The sequence below is a fragment of the Zeugodacus cucurbitae genome, chromosome 3, assembly GCF_028554725.1.
Source record: "Zeugodacus cucurbitae isolate PBARC_wt_2022May chromosome 3, idZeuCucr1.2, whole genome shotgun sequence".
Classification (NCBI taxonomy): domain Eukaryota; kingdom Metazoa; phylum Arthropoda; class Insecta; order Diptera; family Tephritidae; genus Zeugodacus; species Zeugodacus cucurbitae.
In genome coordinates this window covers 51,722,603-51,745,356 of record NC_071668.1, presented here as the reverse complement: position 1 = coordinate 51,745,356, position 22,754 = coordinate 51,722,603, and the positions used below count along the sequence as shown (strand labels likewise).

The following is a 22,754-nucleotide window of genomic DNA, read 5'->3' as shown; positions in this document are numbered from 1 at the left end:
TACAATATTGAAAATATTTCATGATCGCTTAATAAACTCAAGGCAACATTTTAAATAACACTAATGCTGAAACATTTCCAATAAGGAGTTCGTAACACAACTTCAAACAGTTACACTTTGCCATTTGTGAAGTTATACTTACCGACAAACGTTTCGGTTCATCATCGATATCGATTTGAGTGATGGTTGTATTGGATTTGAGCACTTCAGCGATTTTCGTTAGACTCTCCACTTCTAGCTTATTGTCGCGTATATCTAGACGTTGCAGTGTGCTATTGCCACCGAAAGTAAGTATTGAAGCCAACGTTTCGATGCCATTCGCACTCAGATGCGCGCTCTGCAGACCCAGTGTCGTCAGCGTCGTATTTCGCATGAGACTATCTTTAATTCGCGTTACGAAGTCATTTGATAGGCAATTTTTGCCGATGTTCAGTAGTTCCAGCGAATTGGTCTCCGCCAACAGATTCGCTATGTAGCGACCAGACTCTTTGCTCAAATTATTATTCCACAGTGCGAGCGCCTTCAAGCCACTAGGTGTCTTCACCGCTGGTTCGGCGCGTGCATCCGATTGTCGTTGTTGCCGCGTGAGTGTATCATTTTTGGTAAGTTTCTCATTTAGCTGTGATGAAGTGGAAAAATTCAGATCACTACTAATGCTGCCGTCCAGTGAATTGTCACTGCAGAGGCTATCCGAACTTTGCGATCGATGACGAGTGGCAGGCGTAATGAAGGTGACCGATGACTCTGTACGACGCATACCCTGACTAGCGCCGCCAGGCGAGGTTGACGGTGGCGGTGGTGTTGGTATTAAACGATTACCTTGCGCTTCCTTATCTTTCGTCGCCAAACTATCTGAAACGATAGTGACCTTCGGCATTGAAGGTAATTCATTCAGTACATTTTCCTGTGTACCTTCTGTAGGCGCCGCTGTAACTGTACACGTAGCAGGTTTTGTTGGGGTTTGCGTTGTCGCAGTTGATGTCTCTACTTCGCTCGACGTCTTCACCACACTGGCATATGTGTTGGCTGTGAAATCTGTATTTGGTGTTATTGTACGACAATTCGCATCTATATCATCGTCCAAAGCACTTAGTGAGACACCCAATTGTCGTGTATTCAACGGAGAAGGCGGTGTTGGTGTAGAAGTTGGCGTTACACCCGCGTCTGCCAAATACTCCGTAGACTCTGTAGCAATAGTACCCGTTTCAATGGCGACACCCTTTACAATATCATCCATGGGCGCACCGTCAAACGAAGACGATAGCCTACTATATTCTTCTGGCAAGTGCCTACTAATATCACCCTCGGAGGCACTTTCAAATGCAGAATCAGTACTGTGCGTATCGTCATAATCATCGGCCAGTTTTGTGTTCTTATTTACATCAACCGCTTTCGAAGCAGGCAATTGTTGCTGCAATAGCGTTGCTGTTTGATCCAGCGGCAAACGATCGCCATCAACGGGCGCTTCGGCAATCGTGCAATCACCTTCTCCGGCGGTTACTTCAAAAATATTAGCAACATTGGGCACATTCGCTTGTTGCCGTAAGAGTACATTCTGATTCTGATTATCCTGATCTTGCGTCGCTGGCCGGCCTAAGTCGTGATATTTCCTGCAAACGTCTTCGTCACTTCTGATGTCGGAAATTGTGCTGTTTGTTGTGTTATTGTTGCCATTGTTTTCATCATTACTTGATGGCGAAGCTGTCGATATCGATTCACTATGATTGTTGCTATTATTAGCGGTGCCTTCAGCACTACTACCATTGCTGCTGTTGTCAAGCGGTGTGCTGCGGGAATCTGTATCCGAAGACGTAATATCTGGAGAGTGAAATTGTATTTTAAAATATGTGTTAAACAATTATACCAATGTTAGGAGCACTACATAAATAAAATATTAATACCATAAGTTAATTGTAATTAAAACCCACCAATCAACACCATTTGCTCCACGCCTTTAGCTTGACAAAGCTTTAAGTCCGTACCACTTTCCACTCTCGCCGCTGCACTTGCCAATAAGTCGTTTGCCGCCTTCATGTTAGAGTTACTCTTATTCGTATCGTTCGATGCGCTTGCCGTCCCCGTCCCCGTTGCCGCGGACGTATCAAATATGTCATCACTTGTAATGCTGGCATCTTCAGAGCCACATGCCGCTATGGTATCTGTGGACAAATTTGAGGCACCCTCTTCGCTGCTGCTTTCGCTATTCATGGACAGCAGTTTATCCAACATTGATTGGCCAGTTGGGGTAAATGTACCGTTCTTATGATTGCTTGATTTAACTGTATCCTCCGTATCATCATCACCGTCCATTTCGTCCAAAGACGCAACATTTGACGCTGTGGTTAACGGACCTCCAGCGCCAACCGTAGATTTACCATTTGAAACTGTATTACCTTGTGACACTGTTACTTCCACCGCAGTGTTTGTGACTTTATCTGTAGCCTTTGGCGTGCTAAAAACGTCCATGGAGTTATCAGCAATGCTTACTTTTTGTTTACTCTCCAGCACTTTAACTTCGCTTTCAGTATGCTCAACGTTTTCCTCGACGCTGCTCTTACCGCTAGTATTGAACGAATCACTAGAGTCTAAGTCAGTTGTCTGTGATGCATCAATCGAAGACAAGCTATCATCGTCGTCGACTGCCGCAGAGCGATGCAACATCGAACGCCGTTCTAATTCATTTGATTGCAGTATCAATGCTTCGACGATGTAAAGCAGCCCCATATCTCTGATATTGTTGTTGCTTATATCAATCAGTTCGATGTAGTGATTGTACTTCAACAAAGAGCCAATAGCTTCAGCATCTTTACAATCTAAATCGTTATGTGCTAACCACAGCTCTTTAAGTACAGAATTTGAGCGCAATTTAAAACCTGCAATAGATAAAGTTTTGTTTTTGTTGCAGATTAATTTAAATATATTTAAACAAATATTACAAATGCCCCTTACATAAGCCATCGAGCGCACCCCTCAAACCACAATGTTCTAATTTTATGGTATGCAAATTCGATGCACTTATCGCCAGTCCCAAGCCGTCAGCACTTTGCTTCGAAATTGGATTGCCTTGTGCGATTAATACACGCAATTCTTCGCTATGCCTTACCATAGCCATGCAACCAGCCCAACCGCGCACGGTCATACCCTTGGAATTGGATGAGATGTCCAACTCATTGGTGGCCTCATAATACTCGATCATTTCAAAGAGTGCGCTTGTCGCCCACTCATCCAGGTCACATGATGAGAGATCTATAAATTTGTACTGTACCTGAAAGAGACACGGCAAGTACGAGAAAAATATATGTTTACAACAATATTTTTTCGCAATCCACCAGTATCGAAAATGTATCGATTACCCGTTTAAAAATTTCCTCCAATGCTTCGCAATCGCTGGCGGCCAATTTAATTGTTTTCAACGATAGCACTGGCTGACGTTGCTGTTTATTGAGTTCAACACCTTTCAAGTGATCCAATACAGTCTGTAAGGGTTTTGTTTTATGTTTGCGGCATGACATCACATAGAGTTCGGCAATTTCGGAAATGCTCTTAACCAAACATGCTAAATTAAATGATAAATAAGAACATTGTATATATGTATTTATGTTGTTCGAAAGTTTATTATTTATGTATGTATTTAATAAAATGAATAGGGAAACAAACTGAACGAAAGAACTGGAAAGTCCACTTAAAAATCTTACATGAGAATTTCAAAATTGATCTAGTAGTATATTTGAAATAAAATAAAATTTACGTACTAAAGTAAAAATGCCGTTCTTTCGTAAGTAGATATTGTCACCCCATCTCAATTAAACTTTTTCGTACACTTTATAATTCTTAAACAATGTATTTCTCATCCAGTCTCCTGTATTTAAAAAGTAGTGGCTGACTAAAGTCTACATACAACTCTTTCTTGCTCTAATTTATTCGCCAAAAGTTATGTTTTTAATATAATAAATAATGATGGATATATTATAACAAATAATGAATCTTCGCTAGTACGCAAAAACCCGGCATCGCTTGGAATTTGCCACAAAGTATGTATTTGTATACGGCTCTAGAAACATATTATATTTAAAAACATTGTAGGGAAACCTCTTTTATAGTGATGGTTATATGAGGAATGCCGGGTTTATTACACTCCACTTTAGTTTAATTCACGGCATGAAGTCCGAATGTGCATATAAACGAGCTTAGTTGCTGCTAACCTCTTTCCCTTAGAAACAGTGATAGATGCAAATGTTGGCATTACTAGTTTCTATCGTGTGATCCAAGTAGAGGGACTTTTTTCAATATTCCTTTTTTGACAGATCACGAGTGAGTCGTGTCAAGCTATATTATTTTTGTTCAGTTTTTTTTAGCATTTCATAATAGAAAGGCTTACGCCTGAACAACGTTTACAAATTATTCAACTTTATAACGAAAATTCACGTTCTGTAAAGAATATAATTCGCGAGCTCCGCTCAACTTATGGCCAACATACTCGCTCGACCTACCCAAGCGACATGACATTGCTCTATGGACTCTTGAAAAGTTCTAAGAAGATCCGACATTTTCGAGCCAAATTCTATTGAGCGATGAGGCACATTTCTGTCTCAATGGGTTTGTAAACAAGCAATGTTGAAGCAATTGGGACGAAGAGCAACTTGAAGAGATTCAAGAGACTGCAATTTTATTCAGAAAAAAAGCGGTTTGGGGTGGTTTGTCGGCCGGTGAAACCATTAGTTCATATTTCCTCAAAAATGATGCCGGTGAGAACGTAACCGTCAATGGCGACCGTTATTGCGCATATTACTATTTGATGTCTAAAATTAAAGCTCGTGATCTCGGTGACATTTGGTTTCAACAAGAAGGCGCCACTTCCCCCATATCACATCAATCAATAGATTTATTTGGAGAACACTTCGGTGAGCAGATAATTTGTGTCGATTGGTCACTTTTTCCTATGGGGCTATGTAACGTCTAAAGTCTATGCGGACAATCCCGCTTCGATTCAGAATTTGGAGCAAAGTAACGCGTGTAATTCGCAAGTTACCAGTCGAAATGCTCAAACGAGTTATCGAAAATTGACCTCAACGGATGGACCATCTGAAACGTAGCCGCGACCAACGTTTGGAAGAGATAAACTGCCTTGAGGACTCCACTCTGATGCCCACTCATTGTTTAGCCGCGACCAACGTTTGGAAGAGATAAACTGCCTTGAGGACTCCACTCTGATGCCCACTCATTGTTTATGAGATTTTTCACATAATCTTGCAGCCTTAAGGATTCTTATTAATCCTTAACATTTTTGTAAACGTAGTCCATAATTTCATTAATATTTTTATTATTAATTAGTAGGAACAGCCTTTTCAACTATGTACAGTATACTCTCGAAAAGTAAATTCTCAGAAAGTAAATAATCGCGGAAAAGTTAATCACCTTTAAGATTACACATGCACCTCGAAAATTTTTTTTAATTTACTCATTTTTTAATTTACTTTTCAGAGAGTGTGTGTTGCAAAAACACTTACTCTTGTTTAACGCGTCTTTTTAGTAAATAAACTCTCCTACTTGATCCACTGGTTTAAAAATGAAAACGATGCAAATCAGGTGTCAGACTTTTTGAATTGTCGTACAAAAATGGTCAGAAAATATATTGCAAAAGAAAAAAAAAACAAAAGAATATTCAAGATTTTTTCTCTTCATAGTAAATACATATGTATGTATGTAAATGTGAATATGTTTTTCATGTAAATCCATATGTTTTATTGAAGCTAATAAATGAATGAGTTTTTTAAGTTTAAAAATGCATTTAATATTATAAAAACAGATAATTTATGTATATATTTGGAAAAGTAAATTATTCGAAAAAGTAAATTACCCAAAATACCAATCGATTTACTTTTCGTGAGTATACTGTATTTTGAAGTTTGGAAAATTTTGTAACAAAACTTCATTCACATTTCCAGGGTGCAACTGGGGAAAAATTGTGGAACTACATACATGAAGAAGTTTTGATTTGCATCCGATCAAGAATTGTCATAACAGCAACATTTCAAAATTCTCAACAAATAAATCAATCTTAATATCATTGGATTTCCCAGAGGATAAAAAACCGTTTAATAAATAGAATAAGTGCATTTTAATTCAAAGCTTCTAATAATTGGCTGAAAGACAAAACGACTAGATTTGATATACCATACATATGAGATAATTAGAAAAGCAATCAAAGCGCTTATCGGTCATTTACATAAGCACAAATAAAAAAGGCTTTGATTAGATAACAATAAAGTATGTATATCTCAAACCAATTTTAAAAGTACACTTTGTAGACCAAACCAATTTGCTGCAAACTGAAAAGATTAATAACAAAATCTGTCAGATTATAAGGCAAATTCGTAGAAATCATCACGAAGCTAATATCAAAATAGGAAGCCAGTTACTCTACCGTCAATGTTTCTTTGTACAACAGTTCAAAAACTTAATACTTCACATATGTATGCATTTTATTTAAACGAATCTAAAGACGACGGACACATCCTTTTGCTGTTATTGTGAGGAATACTGCCAAGTTGACAGCCGTTGACAGAATAAGACCGAACCGGGTCAATTTTGCCTAACAGGAACGAAAGCCTAAAAAACAGAAAGGACATAGGTAATTACCAAATGTACTGAATAGATCGAACTTCTTCAATGATAATTGTTACCTAAACCTCCCATGACGAAACGGAAATGACCTCGTGATTGAATATACATATTGTTCTTCTATCTAAACAATTCTTGTTGGATTTTCGTCTCTACGTAACATTGCAATGCCCGAAGAAACCGCCGACCTATGAAAGCTATTTGATCCGAACTGATCTAATCTCTTTACTCATATCACTAAATTACTCTCGAGGCGTACGCATATGCTGCTGATAGTGCAGAAACTTTATTATACTCTCGCAACAAAAGTTGCTAAAGAGAGTATTATAGTTTTGTTCACATAACGGCTGTTTGTAACACCCAAAACTAAACGAGTTAGATATAGGGTTATACATATATACCAAAGTGATCAGGGTGAAGAGTGGAGTTCAAATCCGAATGTCTGTCTGTCCGTCCGTCCGTCTGTGCAAGCTGTAACTTGAGTCAAAATTAAGATATATTGATGAAACTTGGCACACTTATTTCTTGGCACCATAGGAAGGTTGAAAATTAGTAAAATCGGCAACTGCCACGCCCCCAAAATGGCGAAAACCGAAAACACATATGATGCCATAACTAAGCCATAAATAACGCTATAGAAATAAAATTTGGTATAAAGGATCGCACTATAAAGGGGCATATTTGGATGTTATTTTTTTGGGGAGGTGGGCGTGGCCCCGCCCCCAAATAGGTTTTTTGTACATATCTCGGAAACCAATAGAGCTATATAAACCAAACTTTCTGCAGTCGTTTTTTTAGCCACTTCCTAATACAGTCCAAAAATGAAAGAAATCGGATAATAACCACGCCCACCTCCCATACAAAAGTTAGGTAGAAAATTACTAAAAGTGGGTTAACTCACTAACGAAAAACGTCAGAAACACTAAATTTCACATAAGGAATGGCAGATGGAAGCTGCACTCATATTTTTTTACAAAATGGAAAATGGGCGTGGCGTCGCCCACTTATGGGTCAAAAACCATATCTCAGGAACTACTCGACCGATTTCAATGAAACTTGGTTTGTAATAATTTCCTTACATCCCAATGAAATGTTGTGAAAATAGGCCAAATCGCTTCACAACCACGCCTACTTCCTATATACCTTCTTCTAACCTAATATTAGGGTTTCCAACTTTCAATGGACTTAATTCAATATATATGTGCGTCAAATTGTGTATTATATTATATAAATAAAGTTAACTAAAGAAATTGCGAGAGTATAAAATGTTCGGTTACCCCGTTCTTTACTTGTTTTTTTTTTTTATTTTTATTCTAAAAACAACTGTTATGTAAAGACGTTATTGAAAAACACCTCTACAATTTATTCATCCAAATAGTTGAACCGGCTTGCCAAATAATAACAAAATTTAAGATAAATAATAGACAGCTCAACTATTATTGTAAATTCCGAGAAATATAAACAGTTTGTATTGTCTAAAAAATGTACTTCATTAAAAAACATTTTTCTATTTGTGCACTACTTTTCAAATTTGTAGGCAGCAAATAATTTGCAGTGTACAAAAACAAAGCCAAACACAAATTAGTGAAGACTGCAAAAACAACAGCTAAATCCAATGGCTTGTGGTGTGAAAAATTAAATAAATATTTAAGAGAAATATACATAAATGTTCACATTCATATTTTTAGATATCTGCCGGTGTTGTGCTTGGATGAATCACAAAGAATTACTTTGTATATATAGCAAAATTATTCCCGGCAACGATACGACAAACAAATAAACTAAGGAAAAAATAAAACAAAAACAAAAAAGCGACAAATAAAAGAAGAGTACTCAACGAACGACAGTAGACGGACTGGTGACATTGGCATAAACAAGTGCATATACAAGTACATGTGTATGTGTGTGTATGTGTGTATGTTTGCTAAGATGATGAACGTTGACGGGTGTCGTTGACTAGAGGCATAATGCGGGCATATTTGACGTTATTCGGTGATCGCGAGAAATTCTTAATTGATGTGCGGCACAAACCAAAAGGATGGAACTAATTAATGCCTTGTATTAAGAGTACCAACGCCAGCTACCGTTGTAATAAACAAATATATGCGTAGCACTATAATATTTACATTTGTATATAATTAATATAAATTTGTATGTATGGCATTATTTGTGAAAAACTACTATAGTTAACCACACACTCCCTTACTGCTTATTGAGTTATTGTGAACAAAACGATTAAAACCTCTTAAAATTTATTCTCGTTTCTCGTCGTTAACTTTTTCATTTTCTTATTTTTGGATTTTTTTGCTTTTAGCTACAAATTAAATACAAGTGTGGAACAAGACGGAATTACAAAACAAGAAAAAAAACGAAACAAAACAAAAAACACAAAACAAATACCATGAATTTATTAACATGAAATAAACAAAAGTTACACAAATACATACATACACACATGCATAAGTATATGCTTGAATAATAAAATCCAGTGATTATTTGCTCGTATGTGAGCTGTTTTGCTAATTAGGCAACTCAACATTTAGCGTACAAAGTGTTATTGGATTGTCAGTATCAACGACACCGATGCTTTATCACGTGTTCTATCGAATCATACAGTGGACACACATGCATACATACACACATATACATTAATACACACATACATCTGATACTCAAGCTAAGTCAGAATACTCAAAAGTAACGAAATGCGAAAAACTAAAACGAAAAGTTTTTTTTTCAAATGAACTCAAGCACATAAAGTGTCCGTCGATTGCCAGAGCAAAAAAAAATATAAATAAATGTACATACGTACATACATATGTACATAGTATTACACATGACACACTTGATTAATGTGCCCCCTATAATGGCAAACACCCACCCAGAATACAAAAAGTGCTTAATTGCAAACCGATTGACCGATCAACTCCCCTCCACAAGCAGCAGAGATTGCATACGGAATAATTACAATTATATTTGAAATTAAAAAAGAGTGAAAATCTAAATAATACCCGAGGTAAAAAACAATGACCAGCTAAGTGGGAACTATTTTTAAATTGATCATACAAATAGAGTGAGAAAAATATTAATGGTGGCCGCCACAAAACCAGTCGAAAGGAAGACACCTATTTACATACAAATAGATCTATAATTTTAATAGATGTATGTGTGTCATAAACTGATGGCAGAAATAATAGATACGAGCCCATCATCTAAAATCAAAGCGTCAAGGCGGTATTTATCAATTTGTTACACAAATTACATGGTAATTATAATAAAGCTAATAACAGTACTTTGGCAAAAATAAAGCTTAATAAAAACGTTTGTGTTTTCTCAATTATTTCGAGAATGCGATTTAGTTTCAATTGTCTGCGTTTTGAGTTTGCCAAAATATTAGAGACGCGCTCCGTAAATTTGATTAAAAAGTAAGGTATGAAAAAAAGGGTAGTTCCATAAATTTTCATTGAACGGATACATTAATGCTAAATAAATAAATAATTATTTTGGATTTGTACTTTGAAAATAAAGGAAGAAATGACAATAACAGCATACTCGAATTACAGGTACCCACTTGGTAGTCAGTAGATTATCTGGACAATCTCAGAACCGCGAGAAAACTATATGCCGAGGAAGAGATGCTATAAAATGAGCCTGCGTTTCCGTTAGGGAGATCTGTTGGGGTGTTCTATAGCGGTCTTTATGAGCTTTGAAGTGCACAAGAACTAAATTTGGAAAAATATTCAACAAGCTTGGTATAGCATTGCAACGTTGTCAGGATGTGATAAAAACGAAAGGTCCTACCACAAAATATAAAAAGTTATTAATTGTTGATTGTAAATATTGAATATCATAATTCTACTTTCCCTACTCCTATTTTTTGCCACTCTGAATTAAATATTTTAATTCTTTTATTTTGCTAACATTGCTTATATCGGTAAATTACAACAAGAATAGAAATAAGGTATAAAATGTCAAATAAAATATATAATAAATTTCAACCATCTACAAAGAGAAACGAAAAAATACCAAAAATATTTCAAAAATACTAGATACGTTCCTATTTTTTCTGCCACCACTGTATAGATTGTATATACATAAATACACATAAGTTCGTCAGTGAAGAACAAACTAAACAATTGCCAAAAATTACAGCAATAAATTAACGTGTTTACTGAGCAATCAGACATTTTATATACGTATGTATATATGTGTGTACATACATATGTACACATACATATAGGTGATATTTTTTTGGAATTTTCCAGTAAAACAATAATATTTAAAATTAATTCACAAGCATTTGATACAAGTAGAGAAGTATCTGAAGAGAACATAAAGAATCAAAAACATGTTTTTTTATTCATTATAATTTTTTTTATACATACATATACGCAACTCTCAAGTGATAAAATTTTCCATATCAGATATAGATAATAACTAGCGAGAGGACTGAGTACTTGACTTGAATTTGTTTTGGCGTATGCTCAAAATTTGGCCGCAGCAAAATCCAAAATTTCAGAAGAGATTTTTTTACGATAATAAATATAATGTTTATATACGTAGATTCAATAACCAAACTTATAAAAAACAAATAATGAAGGGCTAAGTTCGGGTATAACTGAACATTTTATAGTCTCGCAATTTACCGATGTAATTTTATTAAGATGACATACGATTTGACTCACATATTCGGCATAAAGGCCAGTAGAATAATAAAAATATTTGTATGTAGGTAATTCCTCAACCGATTTTACTCATTTTCACTACCCACCTATGTACATCATATCCAAGACTATACGCTCGCTTAATTTGGCTAAGATATTTCATATACGATTTATAAGGTTTATAAGGTATTAAGCCCACCGTATTTTTGAAAAACCCATAATTAGGTATATAGGAGCTAGGAGAAGTTATGACCCTATTTTAAAATTTTTTGGTACAGATTCACACTATTAGAGGGAACTTATCCTCTTTACATTTCTTTAGAATATCTGCGAGATTCGCAGATATTTTTGATGAAAAATCTCCCACTGCAGCCGGTTCTACTTCACCTGCATCGAGTCCAACCCAGGGCCTGAGGTATATTTCTGCTGCGCAAAAAAAAACAAAAGAAATTGAAAAATTTGCCTTAGGGATATCCGGTTGACCCATAACTAGGCGACGGCACGGCCATTTTTCTATTTTTTTAATGTGAGTGCATCTTCCGTCTGCCATTTCTTCTGTCAAATTTAGTGTTTCGGAAGTTTTTCGTTAGTGAGTTAAAGCATTTTAAGTAGATTTCAACATAAGTTTTGTATGAGAGGTGGGCGTGGTTATTATTTGATTTCAACTATTCAACTATTTTTATGGTGTGTAATGGGGTACGTAAGGAAAATGGCTGGTTTTGGTTTATATAGCTTTAGTGGTTTGAGAGATATATACAAAAAACTTATTTGGGGGCGGGACCACCGCCACTTTTCAAAAAAATTACTTTCTAATATACCTCTCCTTAGTGTAATCCTCTGTACCCAATACTACTTCCATAACTTTATTTACGTCTTAGTTTTGACACTTTATAGGTGTTCGGTTTTCGCCATTTTGTGGGCGGAGTAATGGTCCTATTTTGTCCATAGCAACCCAGATATCTTAATTTTTACTCAAGTTAAGCAATAAGTAAGTTGTTTAGGCTTTGTTCGGGACTATTTAGTAGTAGTAGTGTGAAGTTTGCACAAAATCGGGGCTTTTCTTTTATAATAACATATTGTTTGAATAAATGAATTTGATATTAAAATCATATTTTTTTTCATTTCATTTTATACATAGCGAAGCATGTATCGGGCCTCTAGTAAAATATATAAATATATATACAAATATATAAATATATACAAATATATAAATATATACAAATATATAAATATATGTACAAATATATAAATATATCTACAAATCCACAATGGTGTCCAAGATTTCCGGTTTATTCGGAAAACCATTATATACATTTTTCTTCAAACTGCATTTTTTTAAATTGGACGACAAATGTGTTCGGACTTTACTTTTAGTTTTCTAAATTAGACTTTTTTGTTGTTATTAAATTTTTTTAATAAACAATTGACAGCCAAAATCGGTAAAAGTTTTTACTTTAATACAAAGGCCTCATTACGCGAAAAATTAATTAAAATTATTATTACTTTCACATTAAAATGTCAATGTTAAATTCCATTCTTCAGAGTTATTATATATATCATATATTAAAGTAATAATACTGGCAATACAATATATTAAACATAAACAAATTCCACCGACAATGTTTATTGTGAGATATGGATGAATACACATTAAATATACGTCTCAGAGAAAACCCTTATCGTTTATATTTAGTGAAAAATTAGAAAACAAATAGCACCTTTATACTATTTTGCGCCAACTGATAAGCGCAATCATGCTCATGATCGTGTGCCGCCCGTACTTACATTTGTATGTGCATGCATTTGTGGCGACTAGATACGTACGTATGCAGGTATATGATAATTAAAGAAGTGCCAAATATAATGAAAATATTAATGTAAAAACAATACTTCGGTAAAGTTGGGTAAAGGGAAGTGAAACGAACAAAAAAGAGTTAAACACAGTGAAACAAAATATGCTCAATTCGAACCCACTACAACTACGATAACACGATCAATAATACGATAACATTTTAATGCAGAGTAATTAATTGATGATGGAGAAGTCTTTCTAAGCTTTATTAGCTTTGTTAAGCGAATAAATAATATACACAATAAACTGATAAACTAATTAAAATTAAACAGCAATAAACACACAGTTATTATAAACCCATTTGCGACTTATTATACAGAAATTTAATTTTGCAAATAACAAAGAAACGAACCAAACAGTAATAATAAATAAAAACTCTATTTTGATTGAAATGGAGATTACTTAATGAAAAATAGATAATAAATGTCATATGAAAAACAACACTATTCTATATTAACTCTTTTTTTCCTAATAAAATCCAAAAATATTTTAATCAATCTTTTCACTGCGAAATCTGAAAGCAGTTTTAAATGAAATCATTGTAGTTTGACACAATTTATTCGAAAAATTGAAAATTGTCCGTCTAATGACCTTGATATTTTCTTCATTGCCGATTTTTTGATAGCACAATTGGTTTATCCATAACCATCGCGTGTACGTTCATTTTCAAATTTTCAATAATACAAAAGCACTGCGAAAATCTTGATAATCACATCAATATCTTTAGATTCGCAAAATAACACGACACTGACTCGGACATATTGAAAAACAATGCAAACGCATGACATTGCCACATCATTGCATAAGTTTCAGTTCAAAGTCATTGAATTTGCACAGATTTATTTATTTAAGTGTTCTTTGCGTTCCTATAGCTTTAATACAGGCATATATATACATATGCAAATCTCTTATAATATTTTTCATTTTCATAAATATTAAAGGAAGCAGTCGGTAAACAAAAGCAGACCACGTTGTCTTTGTTCATAAATCACAATTTTACGGCTTTAATAAAAAATAAATAAAAATTATAATATAATTTTGCGTAATTAATCAAATTTTCGGGGTTTAATAAATACTTACCTTGTCCCCATGGGTTCGCCGGTTCCAGGTAGCCAGTAACCAGTTCATTGTCACTTTTTGGAAATGAAACTCGACGGGTTAATGAACTAATCGGATCGGATCCTTTGCGTAATGAGCACGGTGAAACTGTAACACTGTAAGCACCAGCCTTTGTAATAGCACCCGTGTGTCTTGACAACACTGTTGTTTTTGTGTTAATAGATGCTTTATCTATGCTTACACTACCGCTTGACCCGAGCACTGAATCTTTTGACCACATCGTCGTTTGCTTAGAATCATGATAACTTCTCATTTTTTGCTGCTGCTGATTCGGGCACATCTGTGACTGTCCGCTTAATGTGGGATCGCTAGACGTGTGCGTAAGATGTGTTACGCCGCTTTGTATTGGCATTGCTAAGATGGGCGATGTCGGTGAAGAGGGCGGCGTAGGCGGTATAGGTGGTCTAGATGTTATTGCTGGTACGATCATTGTCTTTGTAGTTGCAATTTCAGCGCATGTTTCTTTGGCAAAATGTGACAATTGTGTACCATCCCCCACCACATCTGCTTTTTCAACATCCGTTGCCTTAATCTCATTGTTCTTTGTAGCTATATTCTTACTACATAAATGATCGCTTGGTTGATATATATTTGCCTGATTTTTCGAAACTATGCTAGGCGGTATGGCAGCATGTTCCTCTTGTTTAATGACGTTTGTAATTGCCCTCCGCTCTTCATTTTCGCCTACAACATTTGCTATGCCTGCTAGTTCGCTATCATCACTACCCGCAAACATAGACTTACCAATTGCTGGCGCTAAATTTTCGGTCGCCTCATTGATTGTACGCCGAATTGGTAACTGAAAAACTTCACTTTGTTTTTCACTTTGGATGCACTTTTCATTTTCGCCTGCTGTATTTATATTTATTGAATCGTCTGCTAATGTCACTGCAGACGTTGATATTGTTGATTCTTCAAAAATGACTGGATTTTGTTTCTCATTTCCAATATTTTTATTATAACTCATATTCCCCCAACAGGTTTTGAAACTGAGTTTTTTCTAAATTTAATCTAGAAAATAAACACAATACTTTATTAAAAATTTAATATATTGATTTAAAATTTGATTTTTTTTATTTATGCCAAGTTGAAAAAAAAACATAAACATATCACATATCTGGTTTCAAACATTTTAAGTTTAATTGTACTATTTCGTTTTTTTCACATATTTTCTTAATTTTCCCGCAACAAGTTCGTTTGGAGATAATTACCTTTCAATTATATCCGTTTGTGTTCTTATAATGACTTATTGAGAAATTAAAATTATTTCATTCAATTAAAAATTAATTTATTTAAAATATGTTGTAGTCAGTATCTCCCGTTTAATGTTTTGCTTCGTATTTTGGTCTCTCGCTACACTCTTCAGTATGTTTTTGCACTTCCTCTTTTTGCCTTTCGTTTACTATATTTTTTATACTTCTGTATTTTTTTTATTTTGATGATTTTGATTATATATTTTCTTGTATTCTGGCGTCTTTATTCACCTTTCACTCAATTTAAATTTAAAACATTTGCTCAGAATATTGTACTTCTAATTTTTTTCCTTTGCACTCATGTGCCAATTTGACTTTTATCACATGTTATCATAGGCCTCTTTTTTGCAATAGTTTACTTTTATTTAACTTAGGTCCACCGATTTTACTTCAACAAAATAGTTGAACACATTTTTAAAGAATTCCAAGAGGTTTGTAGATTTTATAAAAGCACTATGTGGACTGCCAGAAATTAGTGGGAATTGGTAGTTAAAAACACTCTTTGTTGTCAACTTCGTGGTTACACAATGCTAACAGCGCACAATTCTTCTCATGCAAACTTCTTTTAAAAAGTTTCGGTGCCGCTTTAAACTTCACTAGCCTCTTTATATTTTCGCACAATTTTTCAAATTAGAATTTTTTATAAAAATTATCAATTTACTAGAGGCGCGTGCGAAAATGCTAATCAGAACAACCAACCACAATGACAGCGAAGATGCGAAAGACAGAATCGAAAATGAAAATCAAAAACATTAACCTACACATATCAGAATTCGAAGGGATGATATGGAATGTACTTCAATTTAAATTAGTTATTCTTTATAAAATTTCCGTATATAAAATATTTCATAAAATAGCTAAATTAATATAATAAAGCGAGTAAAAATTTTTTTTAATTTTTTGTTTCTAACTTAGCAAATTCGTAATGTAAAACAACTAAACACTGAAGATGTTTAATTTCAGAAAATGGTTTACTCTATCAACCCTGGTTTTCTTTGAAAATGATGTCAGAAATGCAGATAAAAAAATTGGAAAAGAAATTATATATATATATTTGGCGTAGGAACCGCTTTAAGCGATTATAGCCGAATCCACCAGAGCGCGCCACTCATTCCTCCTTTTTGCTTTTTGGCGCCAATTGGAAACACCAAGTGAAGCCAGGTCACTTTGCACTTGGTCTTTCCACCGGAGTGGAGGTCGTCCTCTTCCGCGGCTTCCTCCAGCGGGTACTGCATCGAATACTTTCAGAGCTGGAGTGTTTTCTTCCATCCGTACAACATGACCTAGCCAGCGTAGCCGCTGTCTTTTTATTCGCTGAACTATGTCAATGTCGTCGTATAAATCGTACAGCTCATCGTTCCATCGCCTGCGGTATTCGCCGTTGCCAATGTTTAGAGGACCAAAAATCTTGCGCAAAACCTTTCTCTCGAAAACCCCAAGAGTCGTCTCATCGGATGTTGTCATCGTCCACGCTTCAGCGCCATACATCAGGACGGGAATAATGAGCGACTTATAGAGTTTGATTTTGGTTCGTCGAGAGAGGACTTTACTTTTCAATTGCCTACTCAGTCCAAAGTAGCACCTGTTGGCAAGAGTGATTCTGCGTTGGATTTCAAGGCTGACATTGTTGGTGTTGTTAATGCTGGTTCCCAGATAAACGAAATTATCTACAACTTCAAAGTTATGACTGTCAACAGTGACGTGGGAGCCAAGACGCGAGTGCGCCGACTGTTTGTTTGATGACAGGAGATATTTCGTCTTGTCCTCATTCACCACCAGACCCATACGCTTCGCTTCTTTATCTAGTCTGGAAAACGCAGAACAAACGGCGCGGTTGTTGCTTCCGATGATATCAATATCATCGGCATACGCCAGGAGCTGTACACTCTTGTAGAAGATTGTACCCTCTCTATTTAGTTCTGCAGCTCGTATTATTTTTTCCAGCAATAGATTGAAGAAGTCGCACGATAGTGAGTCACCCTGTCTGAGGAAAAGAAATTACTAAATGGAAATACTTCTTTCCCGCTTATAACAAGTTTACACTTCATATATCGTTTGTTTTATTTGCATAGGTAATTATAACACTTATTATTATATTAAAACACTTATTACTTTTCCAGCGAATCTTCGACTGGTTTAGTAGCTGGATTCTTTTGATAGCGAATGTGTTCCTATACTGCCATAAGGTTCGCCAATTGAAACCACATTATTTGCAATTAATGTGTTTTACGATAACGGACAAAACATACACTGTCGTCCTTTTTACATAATATTAAAATATTAGCCTTGTATTAATTTTTTCACAGGATTATTACAGGATACAACTGCGTTCAATCTGAACTTATATCCAATCACACACTTATTAAAAGACGAAAATTATACTGACGAAAGACATGAATGTAAAGAATAGCAAAAGAAACACATGAATGAAGAAAACGCAAAACGCAACTGACTTTTGCAATGTTGCATTTTATTGCACTCTAACCAAATATATAACTAGCATACAATATATTTGAAACGTGTCATTTGTATAATTTTGTCAATTAAACTAAATTAAATACCTAATTGGAATTATTGTAAATTACTTCCCTATTCATAGTCCAATACTCCAATAAATATTTTTTGTTTCTTGAGTTATTACAAAGAATAGAATTTTCTTAAATACACAACCCTTTTTAATCAGCTGACTACAATTTTTTCCCCGATTGAACCAATTCATCTTTCTGTTTTTGCTTATATCAATTAACATTTTATTTTCAGCGAAGCAACCCCCACTGGATTTGACAATTATTTGTCGAGGTGAAACTAAAAATAGTGAAGATTTGTGATTTTTGTTTTACAAACCAAAAGGGTTTTATTTTACGCTATTTTATATTAAATAAAAATATTTGAATTGTAATGGCTGCGGCGGAGTTGAATCCCTTCGCCGCATTACTAAATGAACCGAAAGAAGATGAGGGCTTCAAACAAGACTTGCTGGAGCGTATTCTACTTTTCACATTGCGTAAAGGTTCAACATCTAGTGCTGCAAGAAGCTTCCCATTAATTTCTATGACTGATATTGTTGTGGCTGTCGATAATGACACAACCGTAAGCGAAGAACTGTTGGGTCATGCTATTTTTGAACGCTTAATGCTTAGCAATCCTCAAGATTATTTAGTTGCATCAACTGAAGGTGTTTGCGATGAGGACGCTAAAGAGACGCGTGCAATTTGCTATCTACACCGTGCATTTATTGCTTGCGAACGAGCAAAATCGGGATTATCTGAACAAAATGATGCTTGTGAAAAAATACGAAATATAATAATAACAAATGCCAGCACATGCACACGTCAGCCAGAATTATTCACAAATCAGAATTTATCCATACAATGGTTAGAAGTTCTGGAACACTCTGATCCAATCGATACCGCAACGCAAGAATTTTTTGTAGAAACAGTCATTAAAGTAATGGCTGAAGATGATCAGATCGAAGCGCTGGGCGCTTTAAAAGCAATATTTTACCCAATGCTGGCTGAAATACAAAAACAATTAGCAAACACCAATCTTATAACAATTAAGAAAAATACTTTTTGGACGCTTAGTTATTTCGTACGCGACAAACGTGTACCACAATTGGGTGAAGTGCTCATCGATTATGTTACACCCAATCCAAATGCCAAAGGTAAGTGAATTATACTACAGTTCGATAACATATTAGATGTAAGATGCATATATGTATATTTTTTACAGGCAGTGAGTATATGGATACATTACTTGGTCAATTACTTTGCCTATCTATTATGCCCAAAAAATCAAATGGTCCGTTTGAGTTTTTTGCGGAAATCAGTTTGGAGACACAACACTCCGATCCATCACTGTGGCAGCTTATGGCAGTACATCAAGATGCGCTGTTTACGCTTGTTAAGCAATTACTAGTATTGAGCGCAACCACCAAAAAGAAGACTTTACAATGGATTTCTAATTGCTTACACGCGAATACATCACGTGGCCATTTATGGAGTAATATTAATTTGCCATTTGAGCAAGTGATAAACCAAAATGCCAGCGATTCCTTTATGATTGGTTTAACAGCAGTTCTACTACGCCTTTGCGCTCCACTGTGCGAACCCACCATGAAAGTATGTACAGGCGAAATTCATATGATAATTTAATAATAATTTAATTTTTCATCAGGTTTTATTAGTCGACCCCACATACTGTGCTGTCGCCGAAGCTGACCGTCAAGCAAAACAAGTTAGCTTGCTAAAAGCTGCAGAAGAAACATGTCTTCTCCCTGTTGACGAGAATGAAACGCGGGTCGTTGCAGAAAAATTCAATTTCGTCACCGAATTATTCTATATGACACACAAAGCATTTGAACTAGGCTATCGCGCTTGCATTGAGCGTTACACCCGCATGACGCGTGAACTGCATAGTTTGCAAACAGCTTATCATGATGTGGCACAAACAAATCCCAACAACGATTTAGCTAAAAATCTATTACGTATGCTGAAGGAACAAATGCAGCAATACTTGTGTATGCGTAACGGCCTAATGGAACCCACAAACGATACGCATATACTTAAATTTTTCGAAGCAACCACCATTTGGTTAACGGAAATCGCGCTGGTTACCGAAGCTGAGTTTAAGGCTGCCGTTTTGAAGCAAGACTTTGCACCGCATACGCGTAAAGAACGTCAAATACCCGATAAATGTGAATTTATACCGCCATATTTGAATTCAGTACCGGAAAATGTTATTGACAATGTTGTTGCTTATCTAAGTTTTAGCCGACATTTTCCACCCGGCCAATTTATTGAGCTTTACCAGTCATCACATGATGCGCTATTCAAAATGATCGTTTTGTTTATGGGTAGTGCCGAACTCGTTAAAAATCCACATTTGCGTGCTAAACTGGCTGAAGCGCTGGAATTTCTACTACCCAAACAAATTTCCGGCAGTATGCGCAATTCTTTCATAACGCGTGTGTTCGATAGTAATGTGGATCGCCTCAAGGTGGTGCGCAGTTTATTAAATGTATTCGTAAGCATCGAAATGACAGGACAATCGGTACAATTTGAGCAGAAATTCAACTACCGCCGCCCCATGTATGCCATAATGGAGTACTTATGGACTAAAGAGGATCAGGTGCAATGTTTTAAGGACTTGGCTACGGAAGCAGAAGAAAATATGGAGGCTATTGAACCACCACTGTTTTTACGCTTCATTAATTTACTTATTAACGATGCAATTTTTTTGTTGGGTATGTTGTGTGATGTGAAATGATTGTTTAAGGTATATTAATGTCATATTATCTCTTTAGATGAATCGCTATCCAATTTGGAGCAAATACGCCAACTACAAGAAGCGCAGAGTCGTGGTGAATGGGATGCACTTTCACAGAACGATCGCCAGCAGCAGCTATCCAGTCTACATCACTTGGGTACGATGGCGCGCATCGACAATATACTGGGTCGTGATACGATCAACATACTAAAGCTGCTTACAACTGAGATTAAGAGCATTTTTTGCCACAATAGCATGGTTGATCGTATTGCATCAATGTTGAACTATTTCCTCTTGAATTTAGTCGGGCCACAAAAGGAGCGCTTCAAGGTGAAAGATAAGAAAGAATTCGAATTTGATCCAGCACAAACAGTGCTGGAAATTTGTCGCATCTACATTAATCTCAGCACCAGCGAAGAATTCTGTTTGGCCGTTTCACAAGATGGGCGCTCATATAGCTCACAACTATTCAATTATGCCGAAAATATACTGGTACGTATTGGTGGTGGACAATTAATTGGTGAGATAACTGACTTTGCAGCCAAAGTGCAACGTTTGGAGGTGCAATATCGTGAAGAACAAGAATTTATGGCTGACGCACCCGAGGAATACCTCGATCCGATTATGTCTACACTAATGACAGATCCGGTTATGCTGCCCAGTTCGAAAGTGACTGTCGACCGTTCGACTATAGCACGACATTTACTCAGTGATCAGACAGATCCTTTTAATCGTGCACCACTGACCATGGATAAGGTGCAGCCCAACAACGAACTGAAGCAGAAAATCGAAGCGTGGATGGCGGAAAAACGTGCCAGTGGACGTGCAGCAAAAAGTTGAATATGCTTTTGGTGCGAAAAATAGCCAAAAAATGTGAAATGTAGCTGTAAGTGGTGCGTTAAAAATGATCCATAGCCTTTTTGTTTTTTCGTTTGTTTTTTTTTTTTTTTCATTTAGAAAGTTCAGTTAAGTTTGGCTTGCGTCAGTAGTTATTTGCATGTATATAAATAAGTGTATACATAAAAGCATTAATTGAAATTGCTGAGTTTTACCCAACAATAATTTCACATTCCACAATTTCTTTCAATTCCTTGAGAATTCAAATTTTAATGAAAAGTTTAAAGCTCAAGTGGAAAATTATTTTAGCTTGGGCTTAAAATGGTGCTAGTTGCGGTCCTTGTATGTTCTTATTTTATTTTATTTGTATAATATGAAAAGATATGTGAACTTTTTTTTGGTAATAACTAAAAGTTAACAACTCCAACACTATTTGTTTATTCTTTTATTTTTGGTATTTAAAAGCAAAATATTCAAAATATTGCGATTTTACAGTAATTGTAAACGATCCCTTGAAAACATTGCTCCTAATTTTTCTAACGGATTTCGCTGCATTTCTATTTCCTTAAAAATTTAATTGTTGTTTGGTATTTCATTTTCTAAACTCATGAAAAAATAAAAAAATGTCTAAAACACTGTGAATGTAATATAAAAACTTTTTAGTGATAAGCTAATGCATCCGGTGGTGCTCAGGGACACTGCCAATTAGCTAACGGATGCTTTGCAATATTTCTGATAATCGTCTATACAGCTGTATGTATAGTACGAAGATATGTGTATATGAGTTCCAGCAATAAGTACGTATTTTTCATTTATATAAAATCAAAAAAAATTACACATATTGTTTCGTTTATTTAGTAATTTCGCAAAATATGTTAACTAATTTCATACTTGTTGTTTGTATAATCCACCAATATTTTGTATATATTATTTTGCGAATATTTTATGTGAAGGCCCATACAATTCCTTAAATATATAAAAATATATGTTTGAAAATGTTTGTGTTTTTTTAAATACGTAAAGTCCTACCAGCATTTCTAATTTCAACCACAGGCATAATGAAACTTTATTTCTGTTTAATGCCGAAAATGCAAATGTGAATATCGTTACTCCGCTCGATCTTTCCATTCTTACTTTCAA

At 35.3% G+C, this 22,754-nt stretch overlaps 2 protein-coding genes across 7 annotated transcripts in view; one reads left to right on the top strand and one right to left on the bottom strand.

Moving 5' to 3' along the window:
* The window catches only part of LOC105217077 (serine-rich adhesin for platelets), a 29,194-nt gene extending 11,293 nt beyond the window's left edge, over positions 1-17,901 (bottom strand). The window contains exons 1-7 of one of the 6 annotated variants that reach the window (XM_029043366.2): positions 17,622-17,901; positions 15,468-15,971; positions 14,218-15,267; positions 3,354-3,556; positions 2,950-3,265; positions 1,929-2,873; positions 143-1,818 (exon numbers count right to left, since the gene is read on the bottom strand). In XM_029043366.2, coding sequence (XP_028899199.1) covers positions 143-1,818; positions 1,929-2,873; positions 2,950-3,265; positions 3,354-3,556; positions 14,218-15,223 — 4,146 coding nt within the window. In that variant the 5' untranslated portion in view covers positions 15,224-15,267; positions 15,468-15,971; positions 17,622-17,901. Of the gene's footprint in view, positions 1-142; positions 1,819-1,928; positions 2,874-2,949; positions 3,266-3,353; positions 3,557-14,217; positions 15,268-15,467; positions 16,482-17,621 lie in introns of those variants that run through there. The other 5 variants (XM_029043367.2, XM_054226513.1, XM_029043368.2 and 2 more) reach the window with 5 other exon arrangements.
* LOC105217078 (ubiquitin conjugation factor E4 A) lies at positions 17,497-22,610 on the top strand. Its single transcript, XM_011191903.3, has 5 exons — positions 17,497-17,581; positions 18,270-19,173; positions 19,242-19,630; positions 19,686-20,754; positions 20,815-22,610. The coding sequence occupies exons 2-5, from the start codon at positions 18,408-18,410 to the stop codon at positions 21,615-21,617; spliced, it is 3,027 nt and encodes a 1,008-aa protein (XP_011190205.1). The 5' UTR covers positions 17,497-17,581; positions 18,270-18,407; the 3' UTR covers positions 21,618-22,610.
* The last annotated feature ends 144 nt before the right edge of the window (positions 22,611-22,754 follow it).